Source organism: Corapipo altera, unplaced genomic scaffold (genome assembly GCF_003945725.1).
Source record: "Corapipo altera isolate COAL_440 unplaced genomic scaffold, ASM394572v1 236, whole genome shotgun sequence".
Lineage (NCBI taxonomy): Eukaryota > Metazoa > Chordata > Aves > Passeriformes > Pipridae > Corapipo > Corapipo altera.
Window position 1 is genome coordinate 1 of NW_020885300.1, and position 22165 is coordinate 22165.

Below are 22165 nucleotides of genomic sequence, written 5' to 3' on the forward strand. Positions count from 1 at the left end.
GGTGACATGCACTGCCCAAGGGTAAAACTAACATATGGGCTCAGGGGCTGCTTGTGCTCTTGAGTGCTTTAGGGTGTTAGGAACAAGCAGGTGTTCCTGCAAAGTTTGCAGGGCAGTCACAGCTCGCAGTAAAGAGCCAACAAAGTTGCTGGTTGTTCAGTTGTCAGTTCAGGAGAGGGGCAGTTTGCCCAGAGACAGGGGGACCAACCAGCAGCACGGGGGGATCATGTGGCCATGTCCTCCATTTTGAAGTGCTGTGGCCTCACCTTGAGCAATGTCAGTGACCTCCAGAGCCACCTAATCAGCACATAATGGGGGACACACAGTAGGCCTGCTGGGAAGCCTGTAACTCCAGAGTATCCCAGCCAATGGAGGAACGGGGAGGGACCTGTGCTCCGGGCAAAGGGGATAAAAGAAGCTGCAGCCTCCACTGAGTTGAGAGACCTCACTGAGGTTTGTTGAGTGAACTCTCCCTTTTATTAGAGTAAAGGTTTATTTTTTTAGTTAGCTCCTCTGTCTCCTGGCCATTTATGTGAGTTACTTCTATACAGTCCCTCATTAGCATGAGAGGCGAGAGTGGGAGTAGTTTTGCCATTCCACGTGCTCAGGTCTTAGTTCAGTGGTTGTCAGGGGTCCACTCTGGGGGTCCTCCAAGGCGAGTGCCCCCTAAATCAATCGTCCTATTTGTGACCCCGCTTCTTGCACTGGGGCAGGTATTCCCTTGTTATATAACACAAGGCAGTGGAAGGTGGCGGTGCAAAGTATCAGGGCCTTCTGGCACATCATGGTGAAATCACTGTCTGTTGATGGAGGTTGAGCAGAGGGTTGCCATCTAAGTGGCTGAGAGCCCTCCTCATGCCCAACGCTGCAGGTCAGCCCTGGAGAAACATTTCCGAATGCACTGCGCAGGGAGCCAGCCATAGCCAGTATTTTTGGTGCAGGGAGCCAGCCATAGCCAGTAGTTTTGGGGCAGGGAGCCAGCCTTAGCCAGTAGTTTTGGGGCAGGGAGCCAGCCATAGCCAGTAGTTTTGGTGCAGGGAGCCAGCCTTAGCCAGTAGTTTTGGGGCAGGGAGCCAGCCATAGCCAGTATTTTTGGTGCAGGGAGCCAGCCATAGCCAGTAGTTTTGGGGCAGGGAGCCAGCCTTAGCCAGTAGTTTTGGTGCAGGGAGCCAGCCATAGCCAGTAGTTTTGGGGCAGGGAGCCAGCCTTAGCCAGTAGTTTTGGGGCAGGGAGCCAGCCATAGCCAGTAATTTTGGTGCCGGTGACAGTGTTTGCCCAAGGCTCTGTCTGTGTGCAGCTGGTAATATCCATGACTGTACTTCCTTTCTAACTGTGTTTGAATTTGGCTGGGTGAGGGTGCTGTCCTGTTTATACTCCACTGCCTCAATTTGCTCCCTACGGAGCCTTCTACTTGTCCCCCCAGTTGCCACCTGCAGGTTCTTCACGGCCAGGGGACTGGAGTCTGAGGGGGGAACAGTGATCTGCCAGCTGGGAAGCAGCTGTTCCTTTCTCATCTCTTGGTTGTGACCTTAAAACACTAGAATGATTTCTGCTGCAGCTACCAAGTAATGGAGAGACTAACTGTGCCAAAGGTCTGCAGAGAAAGCCAAAAGGAGGAAAAAAAGAAGGTGGTTCAAGACTAGATGTCTCCCTCTCAGGGCCTCTATTTTCATGCATATAAAACCTTTAATGTCACTGAAGAGATGCCATGCCTGAATTCATCAACTGGCTTTCAAAGTGCTCTGGGATGCTCTGGTGGAAGGCAGTGTAGGGAACAGGGCACACAGGGCAGACCCTGCAGGTCCAAAAGGGAAGAAGCCAGGAGTGATGCTGGTAACCTGCAGCTGAGAGCCAGCTTCTTCTCCCCTTCCCAGGGAGGCCCTGCAGGCAATGAGGGGGCTCCCTGACCTTTATTTGCCTCCCCCAAGCAGCTCTGTGGTAGGAAGAGTCAGTTGAGGTCACTGGGGGGTTCTCCCTCAGTTTTGGCAGTGGCTCTGAGCCAGGAGGTTCTCTTGAGGGCTGCTGGCTTTCAAAACCTCTCCTGAGCTTGTAAGCGTGGAGTAAAAACCACCTGCCCTGCGAGTGAACAACAAGTGATCCTCTGAGCCCTTTGGGAGCCCGTGGCTTGGGCTCAGCCCCTTGCTGGGGAGCTGCTGCTGCTCCTCCCTGAGCGCTTTGCTGCTTCTGCACTTACACTCAGCTCTGCAAATAAGTGGCTTATGAAATGACCTGCTGCCTTTGTTTCTCCCTGTGGCTGCAGGCTGTCTCGCAATCTGTCTCGGTCGCCCCTGGAGACAGCGAAGCTCTCCGTAGAGAAGCGCTATGAGGAGCTTGAACTTTACGCCCGCAAGTTGGAGAAGGAGAGAGCAAAGATTGAAGCAGACCCCATGCTCTTCTCAGACGATGTTTTCACCATTGAGCCCTTGGTAAGTGATAGCTGAGAACCTCCTCCTCCTCCCCCTCCCTGAATGAGCTCACTCGGCAGATCCCCACCTCAGCTGGCTTGATGTGCCCAGAGAGAAGACATCAGGTTCCTGGTGAGGCTGGAGAGCTTGTTGCAAAAAGCATTGCTACCCTGTGGGCTCCTGGCAGGCAGCAGGAACCTGCCTAAAGCTGAGCTCTGCTGCAAGGGCTCGACGTCAAGGGAGCTTGGTGCGTGTCCTTGCAGTGTCCAGAGGGATCAGTTACCGCAGGAAGGGGCACAGCTTACACGTGATGTGTGGGGCTTAGCAGAGGGTGTTGGAGCACTGTCAGTTCACAGATTGACCTGAAGCGAAAAGCAGGCCAAATTCAGCCCAAGGTATGGAAATGCCAATCCCGCCCTGGAACCAGGACTTACAGCATGTCTGAGTCTGCCTTCCAGTGTCATCTGGGAGCCTGAACACAAGACTTTGAAATGAACTTTTTGAGTTCTGTTGCATGCAGGGACAGAAAATCTTTTTCTGTTTATGCAAGCTGACCTCCATGTCCTTCCATCAACCAGAGCCCTGATTATGGGTATTGGCACAGTGTGAGATGAAGAATCCCCGCTGTCTGCGCAGTGCAAAATCCCTCCTCGTCTTGGAGTAAACCCTACAATAATCCCAGCCTCTGCTTTCTTTTAAAATAAGTTGAACTAAGTTTTTTCTTTCCAAGGAAGGGGATCGTGTTCTCTTCTTGGTTACTCCTATAGCCCATCTAAGGCCAAGAGCCACCAGTGTCAGCACAACAGCAGTTTCACACCACTGTAGCTGACAGCAGCACGATGTGACCAAGCGCTTGTGTACAGAGCAGTAGGAATATTGTAGAGTGGGAGCTGATCAGCTGAGCATTAAGAGCATCCTGTGGTGTGTTGAGCTGGTTTTGGAGTGTTTCCTCGGGCTCTTTGTGTTGTTCACTCCTTGCTCGTAGGTAAAGGCTTACAGGTTGAAAAGAAGAAATGTGATATTGGAAGGTAAATCGTTTGCTGTTTCTTTCTGTTTTAGGAGGGAGAGGTTGGGCCACACTCTTCAGCTGAGATCAAGGTGTTCTTTAAACCCCGAGAAGCCCAAGACTATAGAAAAGTGGCCTACTGTTCCATCTCAGGTATGGCTCCTTCTCCTCTTTCTCTCACCCACAGTGAGGGGGAGGTGCAAATACTCTTCCAGCCCACTGGGCTCCCATGGAAGTGCTGGGAAGGGTCCACGGTCAGCAGAGCAGTGCTGGCTCATGTGCACTGTCCCTGCGGCTTCCTGGTGGTCTCCCATGCAAGGCCAGGGCTCAGGACACTGATCCCAGAACAATCCAAGCAGTGCATGGTTAAGCTTTCATGACATGGGTTTGCCAGTATTTCCTCAAAGGCCAAAGAGCTACACAGCAGAACAGCTTTAGGGAATGGGCACTAAGCCCCTCTAGAACACTGACCTCCAGGATGGCTCCTCATTACATGGATCCATCATCAGGCAGTAGGAGCTGAGGTAGAAATGTGCTCCCTGAGCCCGGATCACCTCCCACTGCCCAGACAACAGCAGACCAGAGGTGGCTGAGCCCTGCTGAGCCCAGGCTGTCTGCAGAAGGACCACCCCTAGCCAGCACCTCCTTCTCTCCCTGCGTGGGAATTGTCACCTTCTGGCTCTCAGGCTGAGGTGTGTCCAGGTGGTGGCCACTGGGCTTGCTGTGCTCAGCTTCCAGGAGTGCTGTCAAGTCCTTTTCTGGGAGCAGTTATCATTGCCCCCCCACCCCAAGTCACCCCCTCACAGAGGTGGGGGCTTTGCTGTGCCCACACAGGGCAGGGAACACTCGCAGAGCACAGTGTGGTTCAGGTTCCCCTGTCCTTCCCCTCTGTCTCTGCATGATGCCGCTTAGTGTTTTTCACCTTAAAGTGGGAGATGGCTGTCAGGTTTCCATCCACAGAATACTCTGGGTTTGCCCATCTACGAGAAAGAGGTGGGAGGCCCATGGTCCTCCAGCAGCCAGGCTCCCGTTCTGGAGGGCACTGCAATCCCTAACCCAGCTACTCTGTTGCCTTCCTTCCTGCTCCAAGCTGATGGATACAAGTGTCATGAAACAGCTTTTTATTTAGACAGTAATTGTGCAGGGATAACTCAACAAATGCCATCTACAGGAATTACTCAGGGCTCATGCTAACAAACTCTCTTCCTGCCCACCAACTGCCATTGTTAGAGCTGTGGAAGGAAAGCAGGGATTTAAAAAGTTGCTCCCAAGGCATTCCTTGTGATGTCCTGCATCGTGTGAAACTGTGCATCTCTGTTTGTTGACATGGTCAGATGAGAATCATGTTCCAAGCCAGTCACCAAACACGGGGACATTCTGTGAACAAGATGCTGAGTGTCAGAAAGCAGCAGAAGCTGAAGACTTTGGCAACAAAGTCCTGTGCTGTAGGGCCACTGCCCCCCAATTTAGTTAGAAGCCAGGCAGCAATGCCCAACTCTTTGCGAGCTTTGTCCCTTCACTGAACGGATTTCAAAGCTCCTCCAAGTGCGTGGGAAGGAAATCAGAATCATAGAATGATAAGGGGTTGGAATGGCCCTTAAAGATCATCTAGTCCCAAACCCCCCTGCCATGGGCAGAGACACCTTCCACTAGCCCAGGTTGCTCCAAGCCCCGTCCAACCTGGCCTTGAACACTGCAAGGGATGGGGCAGCCACAACTTCCCTGGGCAACCTGTGCCAGGGTCTCACCACCCCCACAGGGAAAAATTTCTTTTGTTTATCTAACCTAAATTTCCCCTCTTTCAATTTGTCCCCATTACTCCTTGTCCTACGGAACATTACTCCTTTCACTACGGAAATCATGTTTTAAACTCAGTATTGCTTTTTCAGGGTGCAAACTGGTGGCTAAATGGGAAACAAACCCAAGGGGTGGGTTAGAAATTGGAAGCCAGCCCCAAGGCATATCTCCTGAGGGAAGAGAAGGGTCCATCTCTTCCCCCGGAGCATCAGGAGCTGGTCTCACCCATCTCGGAGTCCGGGACTAGCATTGAGGCAGCCTGGAAAAAGCAGGATAAGAGAGTAAGAATTACTCTACTGAAATGGAAATCTCTCCCCAGGCCGTGAGAGCAGGCTGCCCCTGCACCTCACAGGGGAAGGCCTCAGGCCCTGCCTCCGTTTCAAGTTTGCGGAACTGGACATGGGGAGAGTTTTGGTTGGAGAAGCCTACAGCTATGAGGTGAGCAGCAGGGGCTGGGCTAGATCCTGATGGCTCCTGGGGCAGAGGGGAGCCTGGTGGACCTGTGGAATTTCTGGCAACTTGGGCAGTTGTGAGCAGGGAATATTTGACATACTAGTCAAATCTGGGGAATTTCACAGAATCTGGATCCTTTTCCAGGATCTGAAAGGTGTTGTCTGTTGTTGACGAAACCCCAATTCGTGCTTTTTGGCAACCTCCCTTGGAGATCAGCTGGGATGCTTTCTGCAAAACAACCCCTCAACACATGAAAGCAACACTGGGTCAAAAAGCTGAAGTGTTCAGAGGCTTCTGTTCCAGCCTCAGACTCAAGGCACCTGTTGTACTGTTTTGGCTTCTGCCACGTAGCAGCACAGAGCATCTTCTGCCTTTCCAGGGGTTAATAATTTATTAGAAAGCAACTCAGCCTTCTGTAAGAAAGGAAGGTTGCTCATGTATTTCCATTTTGCTTTCTTGCTGCTGCAGGCAATCCTGGTTAACACAGGAGCTATCAACGCTCCCTTCAAGCTCATCCCTCCAACCACAGCCCACGGCTCCTGCTTCACCTTTCAGCCCCAGCAGGGCATCGTTCCACGCAATGGGATCCTGCCCATCCAGATCTTCTTCAGTTCCAGCACCCTGGGGGAGTTCGAGGAAGAGTTCCATTTCAATGTGGCTGAATGCCCTAAGCCTGTGACCTTGACTATCAGGTGAGGAAGGCTCTGGGAGCTTGGTGGACACATCTGTAGCTGTCTCTGAGTAATCATCTCTCACCTGCCTCATTTGGTGGTGGAGCAGAGAAAAAAGGTGTTGCTTGAGGTCTTAGTCTTGGCTCTGATGTTGGCATCCCCTTAGTGTGGGGGTGCCTTCTGCCCAGTGCAGGTACCCAGGAGCTGGAGTGACTCCTTCCTGCAGGGACTTCCTTCTGTTTTGGCCATGCCAGGCAGTGGGAAGGCATCAGCTCTGGGCAGTTGCTGGTCTGGGATGTCCCCTATGAACACCCAGGGCTTTGGAGATGGGCCAGCCTGGGTGACTCTGCAGCCAGAAGCAGTGGTTCTAAAATCCTCTGTTAATGATCCGTGCCAAAGGGGCAGCAGCAGCCTCACATCATCCCTCGTGCCCGTGCACAGGCACAGGCTGTGCTCCTGAGTCCTGTGCAGGGAGTGCTCTGGGCCCTCCTTTCCACAGCAGGAAGGGACTGGGGTGGGAGATGGGGAGCTCTGCAGCAGCAGGGACTGTCACAAGGACTTGGGCATCCTCCCATGGGCTGGTGCCATTGCAAAAGATAATCCTCGCCCAGCCAAGGGGAGAAGGGGTGATGACAGGAGAGGCAAAGCTCCCTTCTCAGCACCACAGCAGCACGAGGGCTTGTCCCAGCTAGTCTGAACCACAGGCTGGTGGGGTAATGTGGTGGAGGCAGGAAAGCTGTTGCTGGGAGCTCTGGAGCTTTGGAGGTGGCTGTGTCTGGGCCGCTGTTGGGAGGCACTGAATCGAGGTAGTAAAGAAACAAAAGGAATCTGCAGTCCATTCTACTAATAATATAAGGGAAATGGATAAAACATAACAAAAAGGTTATTACTTTGCAAGAGAAAAGTAGTGAGTCGGTCTTTCTCCTAAGGCAAGGGCACAGAGCCATCTCTGGGTGTGTGTACAGGGTCCTCCATGGGGCCAGCAGAACCTCGGGGGCATGCCCTGCCTGCCGTGGTGCCCTGAGCCCCATCAGCAGCTGTTGGCTGCCTCCTGTGCCCACGGACGCCGTGCTGAGCACAGGGTGCGGGGCTGGTTCGACACCCACGGGGCTCTGACACCAGCTTTGACCCACCTGAGCCGGAAGGACGGCCAAAGGCTTTGCAGTTCCCTTTAACCAAGCCGTTGCCTCCTCTGTCCTCGTCCTCGCAGGGGCCACGTCACCGGACTGAGCCTGCATTTCAGCACAGGTGGCCTTGACTTCAATGACGTCTCCTTTGGTGAGTGTTCCCTGGGCCTGGACGCAGCAGGAGGGATCTGTGCCTTGCCAAAATGGAGCACTTGAACAGAAGAGCATCTGTCACTCGTGCTCTTCCATGGCAGCCTGCAGGGTGTTAGCTCCAGGGCTGCTGATGGCATTTTGCCATCGTGAGATCCGAAAGGACCAAAGGAATAGAAAGTCAGTATTTTCTGGTGTCCCTCGTAGTCTCTTCTGCTCCAATCTCCCAGTCCTTGCCAGCAGAACGACCGTAAAAGTCCTCGTCCCAGGAGGGCCCAGGGGATGGGACTGCAGGAGAAGGGAGCTTAAGCCATGTACCTTTAGTGTGGGATGTTAATTAGTGGTGTGAGGGCACCTCGTTATCCCTGAGCAGGTCAGATGCCCCAGCCATAGCTCTGCCTCAGGCACCTGTGTCCTCAGAGCCGTGGGCTTCTTCTTCTTCTTCCCCAGGAGAAGCCCAGCTCTGCTGACAGAGCTTTTGGCTGAACATCCAGAGCGTTGCCATTGAAATGCTGGTTCTAGTTCTCCATCTCAGGCTCACAAAAGGCTTTGTACTGAGATGATCTACAGTTTAAATGTGAAATCAGTCATGGATTGACTGAAGGGCCGTTATCATTCTGCACCCAGGATGGATTTTTTAAGAACAAACTCATTACCTTTCCTGAGCTGCTTCCTCCCCTCCATCACTGCTGAGCCCCTTCTTAGTTTCCTTTTGAATAAATGAAACAACACAAAAGGCAGCAGGCACAAATATTGTTCTGTTCAAGGAGATTCATCCTCTAACAGAACTGTTTACTCTGATTTCATTCCTAAGACCTCCTCAGCTGAAGGCAGCTGTTGTATCTTTGCTTCTTTTAACTGTGCTGCTGGCTGTTGTCTGCATCTGGTGACCTTGGTCTCATTCCGGACTGGGACACCTGTGTTTGTCCTTTTTGTGCCCCTCCTGCCTCCCTGCTGGAGCCACTGCTGGAGCTGGGCAGTGTCCCTGTTGATGGGCACGGAGAAGCTCCCTGCTGTGCCTGCAGTTGGCTTTCCTCCCCATCTGGGTTCAAGTGACGCTTGGTAAGCAGGCCCTGGGAGATGTCTCCACCCCACGGAGCTGGCCAGCCAAGCCACCTGTCCACTGCAGAGCAGGCTGTGGGCTGGTGTCCTGGCTCTGCAGGACACCCCCACCAGGCGTGGCTGTATCCCTGGCTTTCTGTTACGGGAAGCAAGTCTCAGAGCTAAGGTGGTGTCAGCTCTTGTGGGCAGCAATCACAGCCAGTGTGCAGTGTGGCTGTGATGTCCCCATTTGTCGGATAAGACAGACATGGTTTCTAATCACTGATCTCAGAGCAAGCCTCAGGTTTGCCTCTAGTGAAGTGGGCTGTGAGTTGTACGTGGTTGCCCCAAGCCAGGAGATACCTTAAGGATCCTGCCTAAAGAAACTGCATTGGGGTGCTTTGCATCATGTTCCATCCTCCCTTTCTTTTGCTGTAGCTTCTCCCCAATGACAACTCAGTGCTTTGATATCTTGAAAATGGTGGGAGTGTTGGCAGCGTTAACAGGGAATTTTATGGATTGAGTTTTCAGGGTAAATGGTCGATCTGGATGCACACTCATCAGTGTGCAGAAATAATTGATGGTGCTGGTTTGGGGCAGTTACAGAGGGAGAAACTTGTGGTGTTCAGCAGGGCTAAGAGTGGGCATTTCCAAGGCAGCAACCTGAGACCAGTGTCCAAGTTACGATTCATTGCCAGCTGAGCTGCTCAATGAGCTGTCATTCAGATAACAAGGAGCTAAACTCCAAGCGCAGTTTCATCCTACCAGGACATTCACACCAGAAATCACGAGATGCTTGGTGCCTACTCAGCCATTTGTGTCATTTCCTAGGCTTTCCTCAGACCTTGTCGTGCCACCTGATCAACACCTCTGTGGTGCCCATCACCTTCCATCTTCGCATCCCTGAGGACGGCCAGGGACAGCCCAGCCTTTCCAGCTTTGACCAAGTGAAATACAACACTCATCCCTCCTGGGAAAAAGGCACACTGGCTCCATGTCAGGAGAAGCCAAGGGAGTTCACCATAACACCCAGCACAGGGACCATCCCTGCCCAGGGATTCCAGGAGATCAAGGTATGGGAGGAGTCTGGCCACACATGGGTCAGTAGGTGGGGCTGAAACCTCACTGGGCTGTGGGAGGGCTTTAGTGCTGCCGGTTCTCAGTGTGTGCAAGGGAGGGATCTGCACTGGTGTGGGAGCTGGGTTACTTGGAATGTTCCGGAAGGAGCACCATTTAGTCTCCAAAATCATAAGCTGAGATCACATGGTCAACAGAAGCCATTCATGTGTTGTTTTTGAGCGTGACTTCTTTGACTGAGAACAGGCAGAGGAAGGATGAGGACAGAAGGTGGCTGTTAGAGAGATGCCACTGTATAAAGTAGTTTGCTTTTCTTCCTGGTCTCATTTCTCCTCTCCCGGGGAGCAGAATGAGTTGTGGTCACTGCAGGGATCCCCAGTGAGGAAAGAAAAAACTCGGCAGCCATGAACTGCCCAGCATCTGCAGGAACACACTTTGCCCTCAGCTTCCTGCTGAAAAGCTGAACTCGTTCTGTCCAAGTCAACACATTTGCTTTGCATTTATGTGATTGTAGTCAAATGAAAAATGGGCCCCTAATTTGAAGACAGTGGTGAGTAGAGCTTTAGTCTCATTATACGTGATTATGAATAATGCTTTAATTTAGCCACCTATGCCCTGACAGCTGCAAGGTGTGTTTAAGAAATTCAACATTGCCAGAAGGCTTGTGTTACTCCCAGAGACTGTGCTCTACGCATGGGCCAGCAGAAGAATTAAGGCAAAATCCTCCCTTGCCTTACTGCAAAACAGGAACTGGAGGAGACCACACATGGGTAATGAGCTTCTGGGAGAAGGGAAGTATTTGCTGCTCTTCTCTTCCACCAGGTCACGCTGTGTTCCAATGACGTGGGACAGTACGACTGTGATATGGTGGTGGACGTGGATGGTTTTGGCAAGGAGGTGTTGGCTCTGCGCCTCAAAGCCAGGTACCAGTGCTCTCCTTGCAGCTACTCGTCCTTCCCTGTGCACCCACCACCAGCACAGTGCCTTGCTCGGGGTTTGCTGGCTGCAGCTCCAGGAGAAGGCTTGCTTAAGAAGCTGGTTCTGCTCAGCTAGGTAGGAGAACAGCAGTGCTTGGAAAGCAGCCTGTGGTGAGAAGCACCCCTGCTCACAGCCAGGCATGGCCCTGGGCCTTTTTCTCTGGGGAACAGGAATGACATTATTTATTGGCCTGGCTTTTGCTGCTTGAGGTGTAAAAATTCCCCAGGTCCTCCTGTCCTTCTTCCTGCAAGAGGTGGGCTTGTGCTGAGTTCCAACCACACTGCAGCATTGGTTTGGGACACAGTGAGCAGCCTGCTGAGAGCGGGGGTCTGGCTGAGTTAATGAGGGCACATGGCAATGGGAAAGGGGCTCCCAGCAGGAATGGGGAGGGCAAAAGAAAGGCAAGATCTTTACGAGGGGAAAGTAGTCCTGGATCTGGCAGGTGGGCTCAGGTTTCCCTGCTTTCCTCTGGCTCTTTTGAGCATTAACGTTCTCAGACTTAACACAGACGTTTCTGTTGCTGCAGCCAAACTCCCTCCTGTGGTGCTGCCCTGGGTGTCAGTTGAATGACAAGAGGGATTCAGTTCCCTGGTGCCGTTCCCTCTCCCAGGCAGAGCCGTCCAGTCAGTGCCTGGGCTGCAGTTTTGTAAAGCAAGTGCCAGTGGGGACAGACCTGGGACCCGTGGGGTGCAGCAGCAAGGGAGCTGTAGGAACTGGGAGGATGATCACCCACTCCCTAGGGCAGGTGGTGGCTCGTGCCCTCAACACTGGGCAAACAGCTGAGTTTTCTGGCAGGGCAACAGCACCCTGGGAGAGAAGGGAGTTGTTTTTCCTTAGACACTGGAGTCTTGTGTTCCTTGAGCCTTGGTGAGCCCTGACCCTCAATGGGAAGGCTCCCCCAGAGCTCACGGCTCGCTGGGCCTGTTGGGGGAGTCCTTGCAAGCCTCCTTGGGCAAAGGAGGGGCTGATGCAGCTGTGGGACAAGGCCCGTGCTCTTCCCGGGCACTTGGCAGCCTCTGCAGTGCTGAGTCTCAGGGTTTGCCCCTCCTTGACAAGACGTGTTTGAGTGGAAAGACATGAAAGGTGATTTATCTCTGTAGGGGTATTAAATGTCTGTTGGACAGTGACAAATGTCTTATGCTCCATTCCGTGCTCTGCGGGGTGAACGCTCTCCATTCTCTCAGTCTCTCTCATTCCCTCGGGGTCATCTCTTTGCCCAGATGTGTCGTTCCTGAGCTGCGTTTGCTCTCCTCCACCCTCGACTGCGGACCGTGCTCTGCAAAGGTCCCTTGCCAGAAGAGGATCACCCTTGTGAACCCGAGCCCCCTTCCAGGATGCTACAGAGTTCTCCCTCAGGTTTGGCATCTCATCCACCTCCTCCTCTCAAATACTATTGAGGGTTTATTAGGGACAAATGGGGTTTGGATAAGACCTTGCTGGCTTCTGTTCAGACTTAAAGATGCGCTGAGAACAGGATTCTACCTGAATGTAAACTTTAGGAAGCGGTTAAATTGGAACCTACCTGAATATCAACTTCAGGAAGCATTTGAACCTCTTCAGGAAGCAGTTTATATTCTAGTGTTTGGGGTGTTTTCTTGTGAGAGATCTTAGAAGGTTGTGAAAAGCTGCTGCAAGGAGGCTGCCAGCACAGGAGTGGGTGTCTGTGGATGCAGCAGCTGTTGGATTCTCTGAGGATGCTGAGCCCCAACAATTCTTGCATCTTTTTTTGTGCCTTTCATCTTTTTCCTGGGGATTTTTAAAAACGTGCATGAGTTGCCATTGTGGTAGATGTTAAGGAGTTCAAAGTTTCCTCAAAGGTCCCTCTGAAGTTGCACTTGATTCTGTCCCTCTAGAGACACCAAGAGGCCGCTACTCTGTGGTACTCCAGCCCCAAGCCATGTGGGATTATCCAGGGTCACAACACGGTGGAGATCCCAATTACAGCTGAAGTCCAGGCGGTGGGTGCTCATTCCATCCTGGTGGATATCGCCGTGTTCGGGAAGGAGAGATCCCCACTGGTGAGTGTGAGGGGAGACGTGTGCCTTTGTGCAGCTCATCCTGGGGGGGATTAAGTGTAGAGGGATTCTTCCAGGGAAAGCAGGGACTTGTATATAGCTGGTGTGGACAAGGACAGAAGGCATTGGTGGCAGAAGCAGTTTATGCTGGAAAAGAGGAAGAGTGAAGTCCTCCTAGGGAGTAATCTCAGCATATAGTTAATCTAAGCTGAAATGGAGGATCATTTTATTTAATTAATCTTCCATTGAAAATGCTGGTAACTGTGGAAACATCTCTTTTAAAATGTCATCTCTCTGAACACAAAAGGAGGATTTCTGGGAACCTTCAGCTTTCTGTGTCAGAAAGGAAGGCTGATGTTTGAAAAGTGGTTGCAGGGAATTAAACTTATATTCAAGCCAATGGAAATGATGATGCCAAATCCTCTGGATGGCACCAAACATCTCAAGCCGGGCCATTGTTGTTGTGCACGTAAACCAGTCAACAGGAAGGCCGGGCAGTGCAGGCTGTGCAGGGGAGCCTGACTTTTAACAAAACACTTGCTCGTAACTATCAGGCTGCTTCCCTTAAAGAGCAGGGTTTCTCCCCGCCAAAAGAACCAGTTGTTTAACTGTCAGACTGTTTTTAACTACAGATTTCTTGCAAAGCTTTTACCTTTGGGCCAACAGTTTACAGTTTGAAAGTTTCCCGGACTTTAATCTTTTTTTAAGTTGGAGGGGAATATGTCAAATTTTTGCCTGAAAGGCCAGCATTTTAGCTGGAGTGTCATATCTGTCCCTAGAGAAATGACTTGAGTGCGATTGAGCTGTTTAAGCTTTCTTAACTTCCCTGTTGTGTGGGTTTGTTTTTTTTAAATCTCTCTTACCTTCTCCCTGGAACAGCAAATGCATTTAATGGGCACTGGAGAGACGCCCCTTGTCTATGCAAGTGTGAATAAGATAAACTTCGGACAGATCCAAGCGATACAGGACACTTCCCAAACTCTCCAGCTGTGCAATCAGGGTCTCATCCCTGCAGCCTTCAGAGTAGAGATCGTAAGTGTCTGTGGGGCTGTTTTCCAGTGAAACTCCCTGGTCAGCAGCAGCCCAGGACTTGGATTTTATATGTAAGGTTTCTATATCGCCCTGTGGCAGAGAGGAGGCAAGAGATTCCATCCGAGGCAAGTGGAGCCTGGCTCTGCAGGTGGTTTTAGCTGGGACAGCTTTCAGTGAAGCGGTTTGCAGAGTTGTAGGACCAGAAGTGAGTCTGGATTGTGGTTACAAGTTCTCCCTTTATTTTATGGAAGGTATTTAACGGTGCAAGTCACATTTTTTGGAGCTCCGAGATGAAGAGGAGCCTGTGGCCCTTTGCTCCTGAGAGGCCGAGGATTTCCCCATGGTTTCCTCATACCATCTACATTTGCTTTGTGCCAAAGTGCCGTTAATGGTAGAGACCAGGGTGTGAGGTCTGTCCTCAAGCTTCGGGTGGGGAGAGGAGTTTCCCCCTCCTGGGGCTCAGAGCAGCCGGGCTGTTGCACACAAATCCACTGGCGGGGGTTGTGCACCCCTGGAGCCTGTGGCCTCTGTAGCGTTCCAGAGTATGTGGAGAGCAGCTGCAGAGAAAGGCTCTTTAATTCGTGGAGGCTGCCCAGGGCAGAAGGAGCTGGGGCTGCTCCCCTGGCAGGGGAACTGAGCTGGTGCAGCAGAGCTGGTGCAGCCAGCAGGGCTGGGCTGGCTGGGATGTGCTCCCTGCTGCAGGGGTGTCTGTGAGGGGCTTGGAAAACAGGCTTGGGAAGAGGGGCTTGTTCTCCACCATGCTGAGTGGGCTGGACTGCTGGAGCTGATTGAAGCCAGTCCCAACACGGTGGGCATGGTTGTGTCTGTGGATAAAGCATCAGGGAGTGGGGGAGAGTCTGGGCTCAGCCTCCTGGACCAAGGAGGACAAGAGCGAGTTTTCCACTTGCTGCTTTCCTAGGTGTCTGAGGAGGAAATGGAACCTCCAAGTGAGGGATTTCGGGTGCAACTTTCTTCAACTCCACAATGAAGTTCTGCTCTCCACCCCTGCAGAGAGCAAGCCACCTTGGATGGGTGGTGCTGGCGTGTAAATGATAGTTTTTGCATGCTCATCCCAGGCCGGGACGTGCCGAGCTGTGTCTGTACAGCTGTCCCAGTGGAAGGCCTTGCCTCCCTGCCCAGGGCAGCTTGCAGCTTTCTTACCCCATCCATAGAGGGAAATCCATGAGAAAACAGACGACCAAAGCCTTTGGGAAGGCTGGGCCACGCCCACAGGGCAGTCTTCTTTCTCCTGACTGTTTTCCTGCCCTGCTGTAAGCATTTAGAGCTGACTTTTCCAAAGCAGAGGGCTCTGGGGCACCTCTTGGCAGCTGATGATCAGTGGGAAGCCAGGGCTTTGGTCCTTCAGGGGTGAGGACTTTGGTGCTGGGCTTTTGCTCAAGTGGTTTTGCAGAGTTAGTCTTCAGGCTCTCAGCAGTATCCTCCAGCTGTGTAGCTGCTGTGGTGGGATTGGAGCAGTCGTGGCTTTCTGCAGCCTTGAGCCTTTGTGAAAACCCAGCTCTGTTGTGGGCAAACCAGGAGAGAGAAAGTAGTGGCACATACTCCAGGAAAAGACTGGAGAGGGAATAACCTTCTCCTGAGGAGGAGCATCCCTTGGGTTGGGCAAAACTGAAAAGTCTGTTAAAATGGGTTAAAGGAGGGTAAAATACAGGTTGTATAAGCTCTGCTCTTGCCCAGACACAGTAGCTTAGATTTAGGGAAACGAAGCCTTTATGATTTTTATCCTCCTCTCTGTAGTCGTTCCTTTTCTCACACCCCACAAGTCACCAGGGTCCATGGTTTCCACCCTAAATGCATGTTTGGCTTGTCTTACAGGGTGACAGATGCTTGAGGATTGAACCCAGGGAAGGAGTGGTCCCTGCCAAGGCTGAGATTCCTGTTGTTGTCACAGCAAACCTGGATGACACAGGGAGATTTGAGGATAGCATGAAGCTGTTCATTGAGAACAGCCTCACCAGTGTCATCCCCATCCAGGCTGTGGGCATCGGCACCACAATTACCATTGACAAACCGTTTGCGCCGGAGCTGAGTTTGGAACCCCAGTTCAAGTAAGAGATCTCTTAACTTCTTCCTCTCCTCTTGGCTCAGCAAGGAGCAGTTATGCTGTAGACTTTCAGGCTATATCTTCTTCGGTGCTCCTGGCTCTCTTTCCCTGAAGCCAGAGATTCCTTTAGAAACATGTTGTTATGCTCAGGTTCCTTAAATTATTAGAGAGACGCCTCTGCCCAAATTAAGGGGCAAACGAGACTGTATGCCAAAGTCAGTAGTATGGATTTTTATTTAACAGTAAATGTGAGGTAGAGAGAGACAGAAAGAAATTGGAAAAAGAGAGAAAGGGGGAGAGAAAGAATGACAAAGAGACAAATTAAGTAGAGAAAATATCACTGCTCCATGGATTCCAATGGCATCCCATTGATCCTCTTCTTGTGACCTTCTTGGTGATGAAGTGTTCTCAAAGTGATGGTTTCAGTCTGGATCCATTAAGGGAAGCCCAGGATGGTGAGGGGAAAAAGCTCATGGTGATGAAGGAAGTCCCTTGTGGTGAGGGAAGATGTGGAAATGCTACATTACCAGTATAAACCTATTCCTCTTTGCAATAACAACATCAGAAGGGCACCAAACATTATTTCTGGTCCACATTAAGAGCGGGAAATGAGGACGGTCTCCAAGCTATTAACACCTCAGATTGCTCACTAAGAGCACTTGACTGCAGGGAAATAGCAGCTCCCGTGACCTTTTCCATCTCTGCTTCTCCTCCAGCCTCCTTCCCTGCATTTTGCGATTCAGAGTAACAAACAAGGGGCGGCAGTTCCAGCGGCTGTTCTGGAGCACAGAAGGTTTCAGCACCTTTCGACAGCGTCATCCTCTCCCTGCCCTCAGTGTCACCAAGGGCCAAAATGGTTCCCCTGTATTTAAGCTGCGGCCACGGAGTATGAATCTGCAGCCAGGCGAGACTATGGAGCTGGTGGTTGAAGGTTTCTCCAGCATTGTCCAGGTGAGGTCCCTGCCAAGGGCTGAGCCTTCCCCATCTGGTCCCCTCCACTGGGGCTTCTCCTGGAGCTCCTTGACATTTGCCTGGGAAAATGAGCAAGGGCCTTCAAGACAGTGTTTACGGCTACAGGTTTCCATGGCAGCACCAGTGGCTTTCCTTGCTGGCCACCATCAGTTGCTAAGGCTTTTTTGTGATTCCATAGCTACCAAACCCCAATGCTGATCCCAAAATACGGGCTGAAGGAAGTATTGCTCCTTGGGGGCAAACAGGAGGTTACCAGTGTCGCCTGCTGAGGCAGAAAGGAAGGGCAGAGAAAATAGGTTACACTTAAAAGTAGGAGCCCAAGCAGAAAGTAAATTAAACAAGTGCCAAGTAGTTTCTCTGGGGTAAGCAGGGAGTGAAAGAGAAGCCCTGTGAAGGGAGGGAGTGTCTCACGAGTGCCTTTTGTGGCTATTGGGGTGCAGTGTTCGGGCCATTGGAGCACAGAAGAAATAGGCTGCAGCACAGGAAGAAAAGGGGGCAGTGTCTGTTACTTTGTGGCCCGTGGGGGGTGAGGAGCCAACGCAGGGAGTTTGCTGGACACCCTGCCAGCAGCACTGGTGACAAGTGACTCTTGCATGCAGGAGGTGGAGGAGAAACTGGTGTGTGAGGCAATCGTGGAGCCAGAGATAACAAAGAAACAGATAATCAAGACAAAAGTCACCTGCAAGTTCATTTCTCCCACTGTGCAAATATCATCCAGAGCAATCACTTTCCGTGTGGAGAAGGTAAGTCTCTGGATTGCATCCTGGCATTTAACAGCATGGTTCAGCAAGAGAGCTCGTGGGGGGGGGGGTGTGTGCTTGTGTTAACAGCCCTCTTTACCCTTCCTGAGGCACTTTGTAAAGTGAGGATGTTTTTAGAGATAAGACTGGTTTTTAACTTCCTCAAAGTAGAATTGTGGCTACAGCTGCACTGCTGAGGGGGACCGTGGCCACCTGGAGAGAAATGCCAGTTTCTGTTCTCACTGTCAAGGGAGGTTTTTGAGGATCCTCCAACACATGGTGATGTCTGAACACCAGTGCTCTAGGGAAGCTGGGAAAACCAGAGATTCCTGTGAATTCCTCACGCTGATGAGGAAAAACCTGTCATCTGCTGTGTGTCTTTGCCTTCTCTGCTGTTGGTATGGATGCTCTATGGTATAGCTCTATGGTACAGCTCTGTGCATTTCCCCAAGCCTCACCTGCTTCAAAGGACCTCCACACGTCCTGCAGCTGCAGTGATGATGCCACCGAGGCAAAGCAGGTGCCCTTTAGTCTCTGGATCCCAACTTCTGCATCATCATTCCCACAAGGGGTCTGGAAAAGATATTGCATTATTTAGTTTCTTTGGTTTTGGGTCTCTCCTCAGGTTCCCAGGCTTCCATAGAAGCACTGAATCCTGGGAACGGGCAGTTCAGATGTAATGAGAAGCTTTTCAGCTCTCCCTGATGCCTGCCTGTGCTCTGCTTGATGCCACACTGATTTATGGAGTACTCTGGCACTGCAGCTGTTTGATATCAATACATCCAGAACTAGTTTCCCAAACTCTCTCTGGTTTCTCTGCCCCATGCAAGAAGCCCACCACAATGCACAAACAAGAAGAAGGAGCTTAGGCTGATCATAGCTTGGAGGTTATAGACAGCATGTGGCTGTAGCAGAGGCAGCAGGACACACACTGCAGAGGGACTGTTGAGGTTTCTGGCTGGCCACATGTTCATGGAATGTTCAAAGTTGACCTTGGGCTTCTGCAGGATCTCCCCCACGGGCCAAATCCTGCTTGCTTTTCTCTTCTGACTGGCATCACTGCTTCTAGGAGGCTGCTGGAGCCAATAAGGCTGTGAGAAATGACTATATGTGAGGGAAGATCATCTTGTGCTGTTGTGCCCAAGAGAGGAGACAAAATTGGAGACAAATGTTCTGGGGTCATTTTCTGCCTTCAATTTTGTTCAAGCAGCTGCCTCCTCTCAGGGGTCTATTCCGTCCTCTGTACATGGGAGTGTTTCCTTGTCTCCCAAGGGAGACTGTGGTTTCCAAACATGCAAAGAATCAGCTATAGAGAAAAATGTCCTGGAAGGTTTAGAAACAAATAAAAAGAGTAAATAGAGATGTATGCACTTCCGAGGTTGAAAAATGTGAAATGCATTGGAAGGGGAAGGAGGTCTGTGGCTCCTTGAGGTTGTTTTTCCTTGTCTCCTGTTTCTGTAGTACCCTGATGATGTCCTGACTCTTCAGTACAAGCCTCTGTCTTTAAAAAACACCTGCTGCCTGCCATTCCACCTTTTGCTGGACTTGGAGAAGCCATTCCTAATCTGTGATGCAAACCAGCAGCCCCTCCCTGCAGGGGCCCAGGTGAGCAGCCAAGGACCCTCCTGCCAGTGGGCTTTGAAGAGGGAAGGCTGTGGTGGTGCCCGTCTGTTGGGAGGTCCTCGAGTCGAGAAGTTTATTCCATAGAGTCGGCAGTGGACTGGCCTGAACTGTGAACTGAGTCAGCAGAGCTGCTGAAGGAAGCAAGAACTCATCTGAATTGGAAAGATCCCTCCTGGCTCTAAGATACAAGGAGAAGGGAGCAGGCAGCCAGGTGTGGGCAAGCCATGCAGCAGAGGTGTCTCCTGGAGAGCACCCCAGCTCTCCAGCAGCCATCCTCTTGTATTGCTGCTGAGCACAGAAACAGGAGCCTGAGAATCCCCCACCGGAGTGTGGTGCTTGCAGTCAGAGCCTCCCCTGTAAAGAACTGAAGGGTGGACTGGGAAGCCTGTGCTGGGGTCACACTTTGAGTGTTTACGGTTTCGTGCTGTCAGACCTTGGGACTTCATCGTGTGGGTGACTGACACTCCTTGTCTCCTTGCAGCCTGTGAAGATGGAGGCAGGGCAGGAACTTCATCTCTCCATCGGCTTTAACCCAGCCTATGAAAAGGATCCGATCAGCTGGGTAGCACAGAAGACTATGAAGATCCGGCTTGTGGAACATCCTTATGAGGAAGAGATCACCGTTCGGGGAGACGTCTACTTCCCGAATCTCCGTATCCCGACCAAAGCACTGGACTTTGGTTGCATCATGAGTGGCAAAGAGCAAGTCCATTACGTGGAGATGACCAACTACAGCCCCATTCCTGCCCAGTACCACTGGTCACTCCAGGTGGACAGCAGGAAGTACCCAACACGGTATGTGCACCTTTGCACTCTCCTGGAAGCTCTTTTTCCAGATGTCCTGTTTGTACTTTGCAAAGACCAAAGCTGTTTTCCTTTTGACTTTCCCTTGTGGAAATAACACCAACCAGCTGTGGTCAGGCTGGATGCTCAAGGGATAGGTGTTTTCCACGAGTTTGGTGCTGCTGTAGCCCCCCTACTGGTTTCCTCTAGGAAGGAAAGCTGGTGGGGAAATCTGCTTTCTCAGCCTTCTGTGGCCTGAGGCAGTGACGACCTTGGTGAAGGGCTCCTAGTCCCAGCTCCACAGTGCTGGTGGAGGCACTTTCCCAGCCCTTTGGCCCCTCTGCTATAGGATGGGTCCTCTCTGCAAGCAGAGAAACTGCTCTCTGCTCCTTGCTGCCTTCTCTGCATTCCCAGCCTTGGGCTGGAAGTGCTGGAGGATGCCCAGAAAGTCCCAATTCACACCACAGAAAGAGCTAGTTAGCACCTGAGCTGATGCTGAACATCTTGTTACCTTCCCCTTCCTTCTCCTTTTCTGAGACACCCCCTTTCTGAGCTCACTTCACCTGCACCCACCCAGGGGCTGCATCCTGACGAGGAATTGCTCGTGCGGGTGTCCCTCTCTCCCACTGCAGGTCCGTGATCATAGTTACGTTATTTTCCAGGTTCATACCTTCCCCACCTACCTCCAAACGCCAACCACAAATGTTCACGTTTGGCTGTGATGAGTGTGGGTGGTATTCAAGGAGGTACTTCAGGCCTGGCAGTGTGCAGAAGCCAGCCGAAGCCCCGGAAGCAGCGCAGAAGTCTTCCCAACAGTCAGCACACTGCCAGGAAACAGAAGAGGGTTCTTCCCAAAAGACATCAAAGAACTGCGTGGAAACAGAAGAGGATTCTTCTGAAGAGTCATCAGATTCAGAGGACTCCTTGGAAACAGAGCAAGAATCTTCCCTACAGTCATCAGAGTCAGAGAACTGCGTGGAAACAGACCAGGATTCTTCTGAAGAGTCATCAGATTCAGAGGACTCCCTGGACACAGAGGACGATTCTCCTGAACAGTCATCACCAGAGAAGTCCCCGGAAACAAAGCAGGACTCTTCCCAGAAGTCATCTCATTCAGAAGACTCCCCGGAAGCAAAGGTGGGTTTTCTTGTGCACCTGCCACTTGTGTTGCCTCCCCCAGCTTGCCACCAAAAAGCCGTGCTCGTGCCGACCTCCCCTTTTGCTGCCCTGCTGTTCTGTGCCCTGAGAGTGGGCTGGGCAGCAGGGCCAGTGGCTGGACATGGGGCGTCTGGGGAGGGAGAAATAGGATACTTTTCCTTGGAGAAGCCCACTCAGATCCTACAGACCTATGCTGAGTTGGGGATTTTTTTGGCTTATTTTCCTTACAATGTAAAATGAGGCTTTTCTGCATCATGATGAGAAGGCTTCCAGTTTCCCTCCTGTAGCAAGCCGTGCCAAATCCTGATCTCCATGTATGTCCTTCCCAACCCAGCTAGACCACCCGTTTTCGGGTCTGTGCCTTCACCCACGAGCCGGCATTGCAGTGACGGCCCCAGAGCTGGCTTTTATAGAGTGAGACTTGGCAAGGTGGCTGTGTCCTGGAATGGAAAGTGGCTTGTCTTCCAGGTGCCACCATCCACTGCTGCAGGGCCTCAGAGCTCAGCAGAGACGGAGGATTCTGGGCAGTCAGAGGAGGCAAAGCCCCCTGGCTTCAGAGCGGAGGAGGTGAGTGGGAATCTCTCTCACTTGCACGTTTTCAGCGTGGCAAGCAGGTCTGTTGCCCCCAGAGCTACAGAACTTCCTGTGTGGCACCCATGGAGGGCATTGCTCCCCTGGTACCTCATCAGGTGCTCAGCAGGATATTTTTCAGGAGCTTTTGGTGAGCAGCCTGTAAGTCAGAGAGAGAGGGAAAAGCCTCAGGAGTCAGGTGAGCTGGGCTGGAGTCCTTCCCTCAGCTCCAAGAGCTCTCACCTCCAAGTCTCCTGCTTTTCTGAAGGCAGTAAAAACTGGTTTTAAAGGCAAGTTCTGCAGCAGAGAGAATGTCTTGCTGCCAGGAGACATCCCAGTTTACTTTAATGTCTGGTATTAATTAATGCATTGAGCAGTGAGTATGGCAGAAGATTTTCACCATGCTCCCTCCACTGGTCAGTGGCATGGAGGCAGGATGAGATTAGGATGCTTCTGGCTGGTGTTTGAGGAGTAGGCCCCTCCAGCTACGGTTGTACTTTGCTCC

General features: G+C 51.7%; 1 protein-coding gene across 1 annotated transcript; it reads left to right on the forward strand.

Moving 5' to 3' along the window:
• Positions 1-2260: 2260 nt before the first annotated feature.
• Positions 2261-21657, forward strand: LOC113940361 (hydrocephalus-inducing protein-like; the record flags this gene model as incomplete). Its single annotated transcript, XM_027631494.1, has 17 exons — positions 2261-2426; positions 3465-3564; positions 5528-5646; positions 6130-6353; positions 7543-7610; positions 9482-9723; positions 10550-10650; positions 11926-12061; positions 12559-12723; positions 13600-13752; positions 15586-15818; positions 16531-16765; positions 17386-17529; positions 18988-19131; positions 19631-19944; positions 20595-21069; positions 21559-21657. Coding segments are annotated over 17 exons (3118 nt in total), but the record flags the coding sequence as incomplete, so codon positions are not given.
• Positions 21658-22165: the final 508 nt, after the last annotated feature.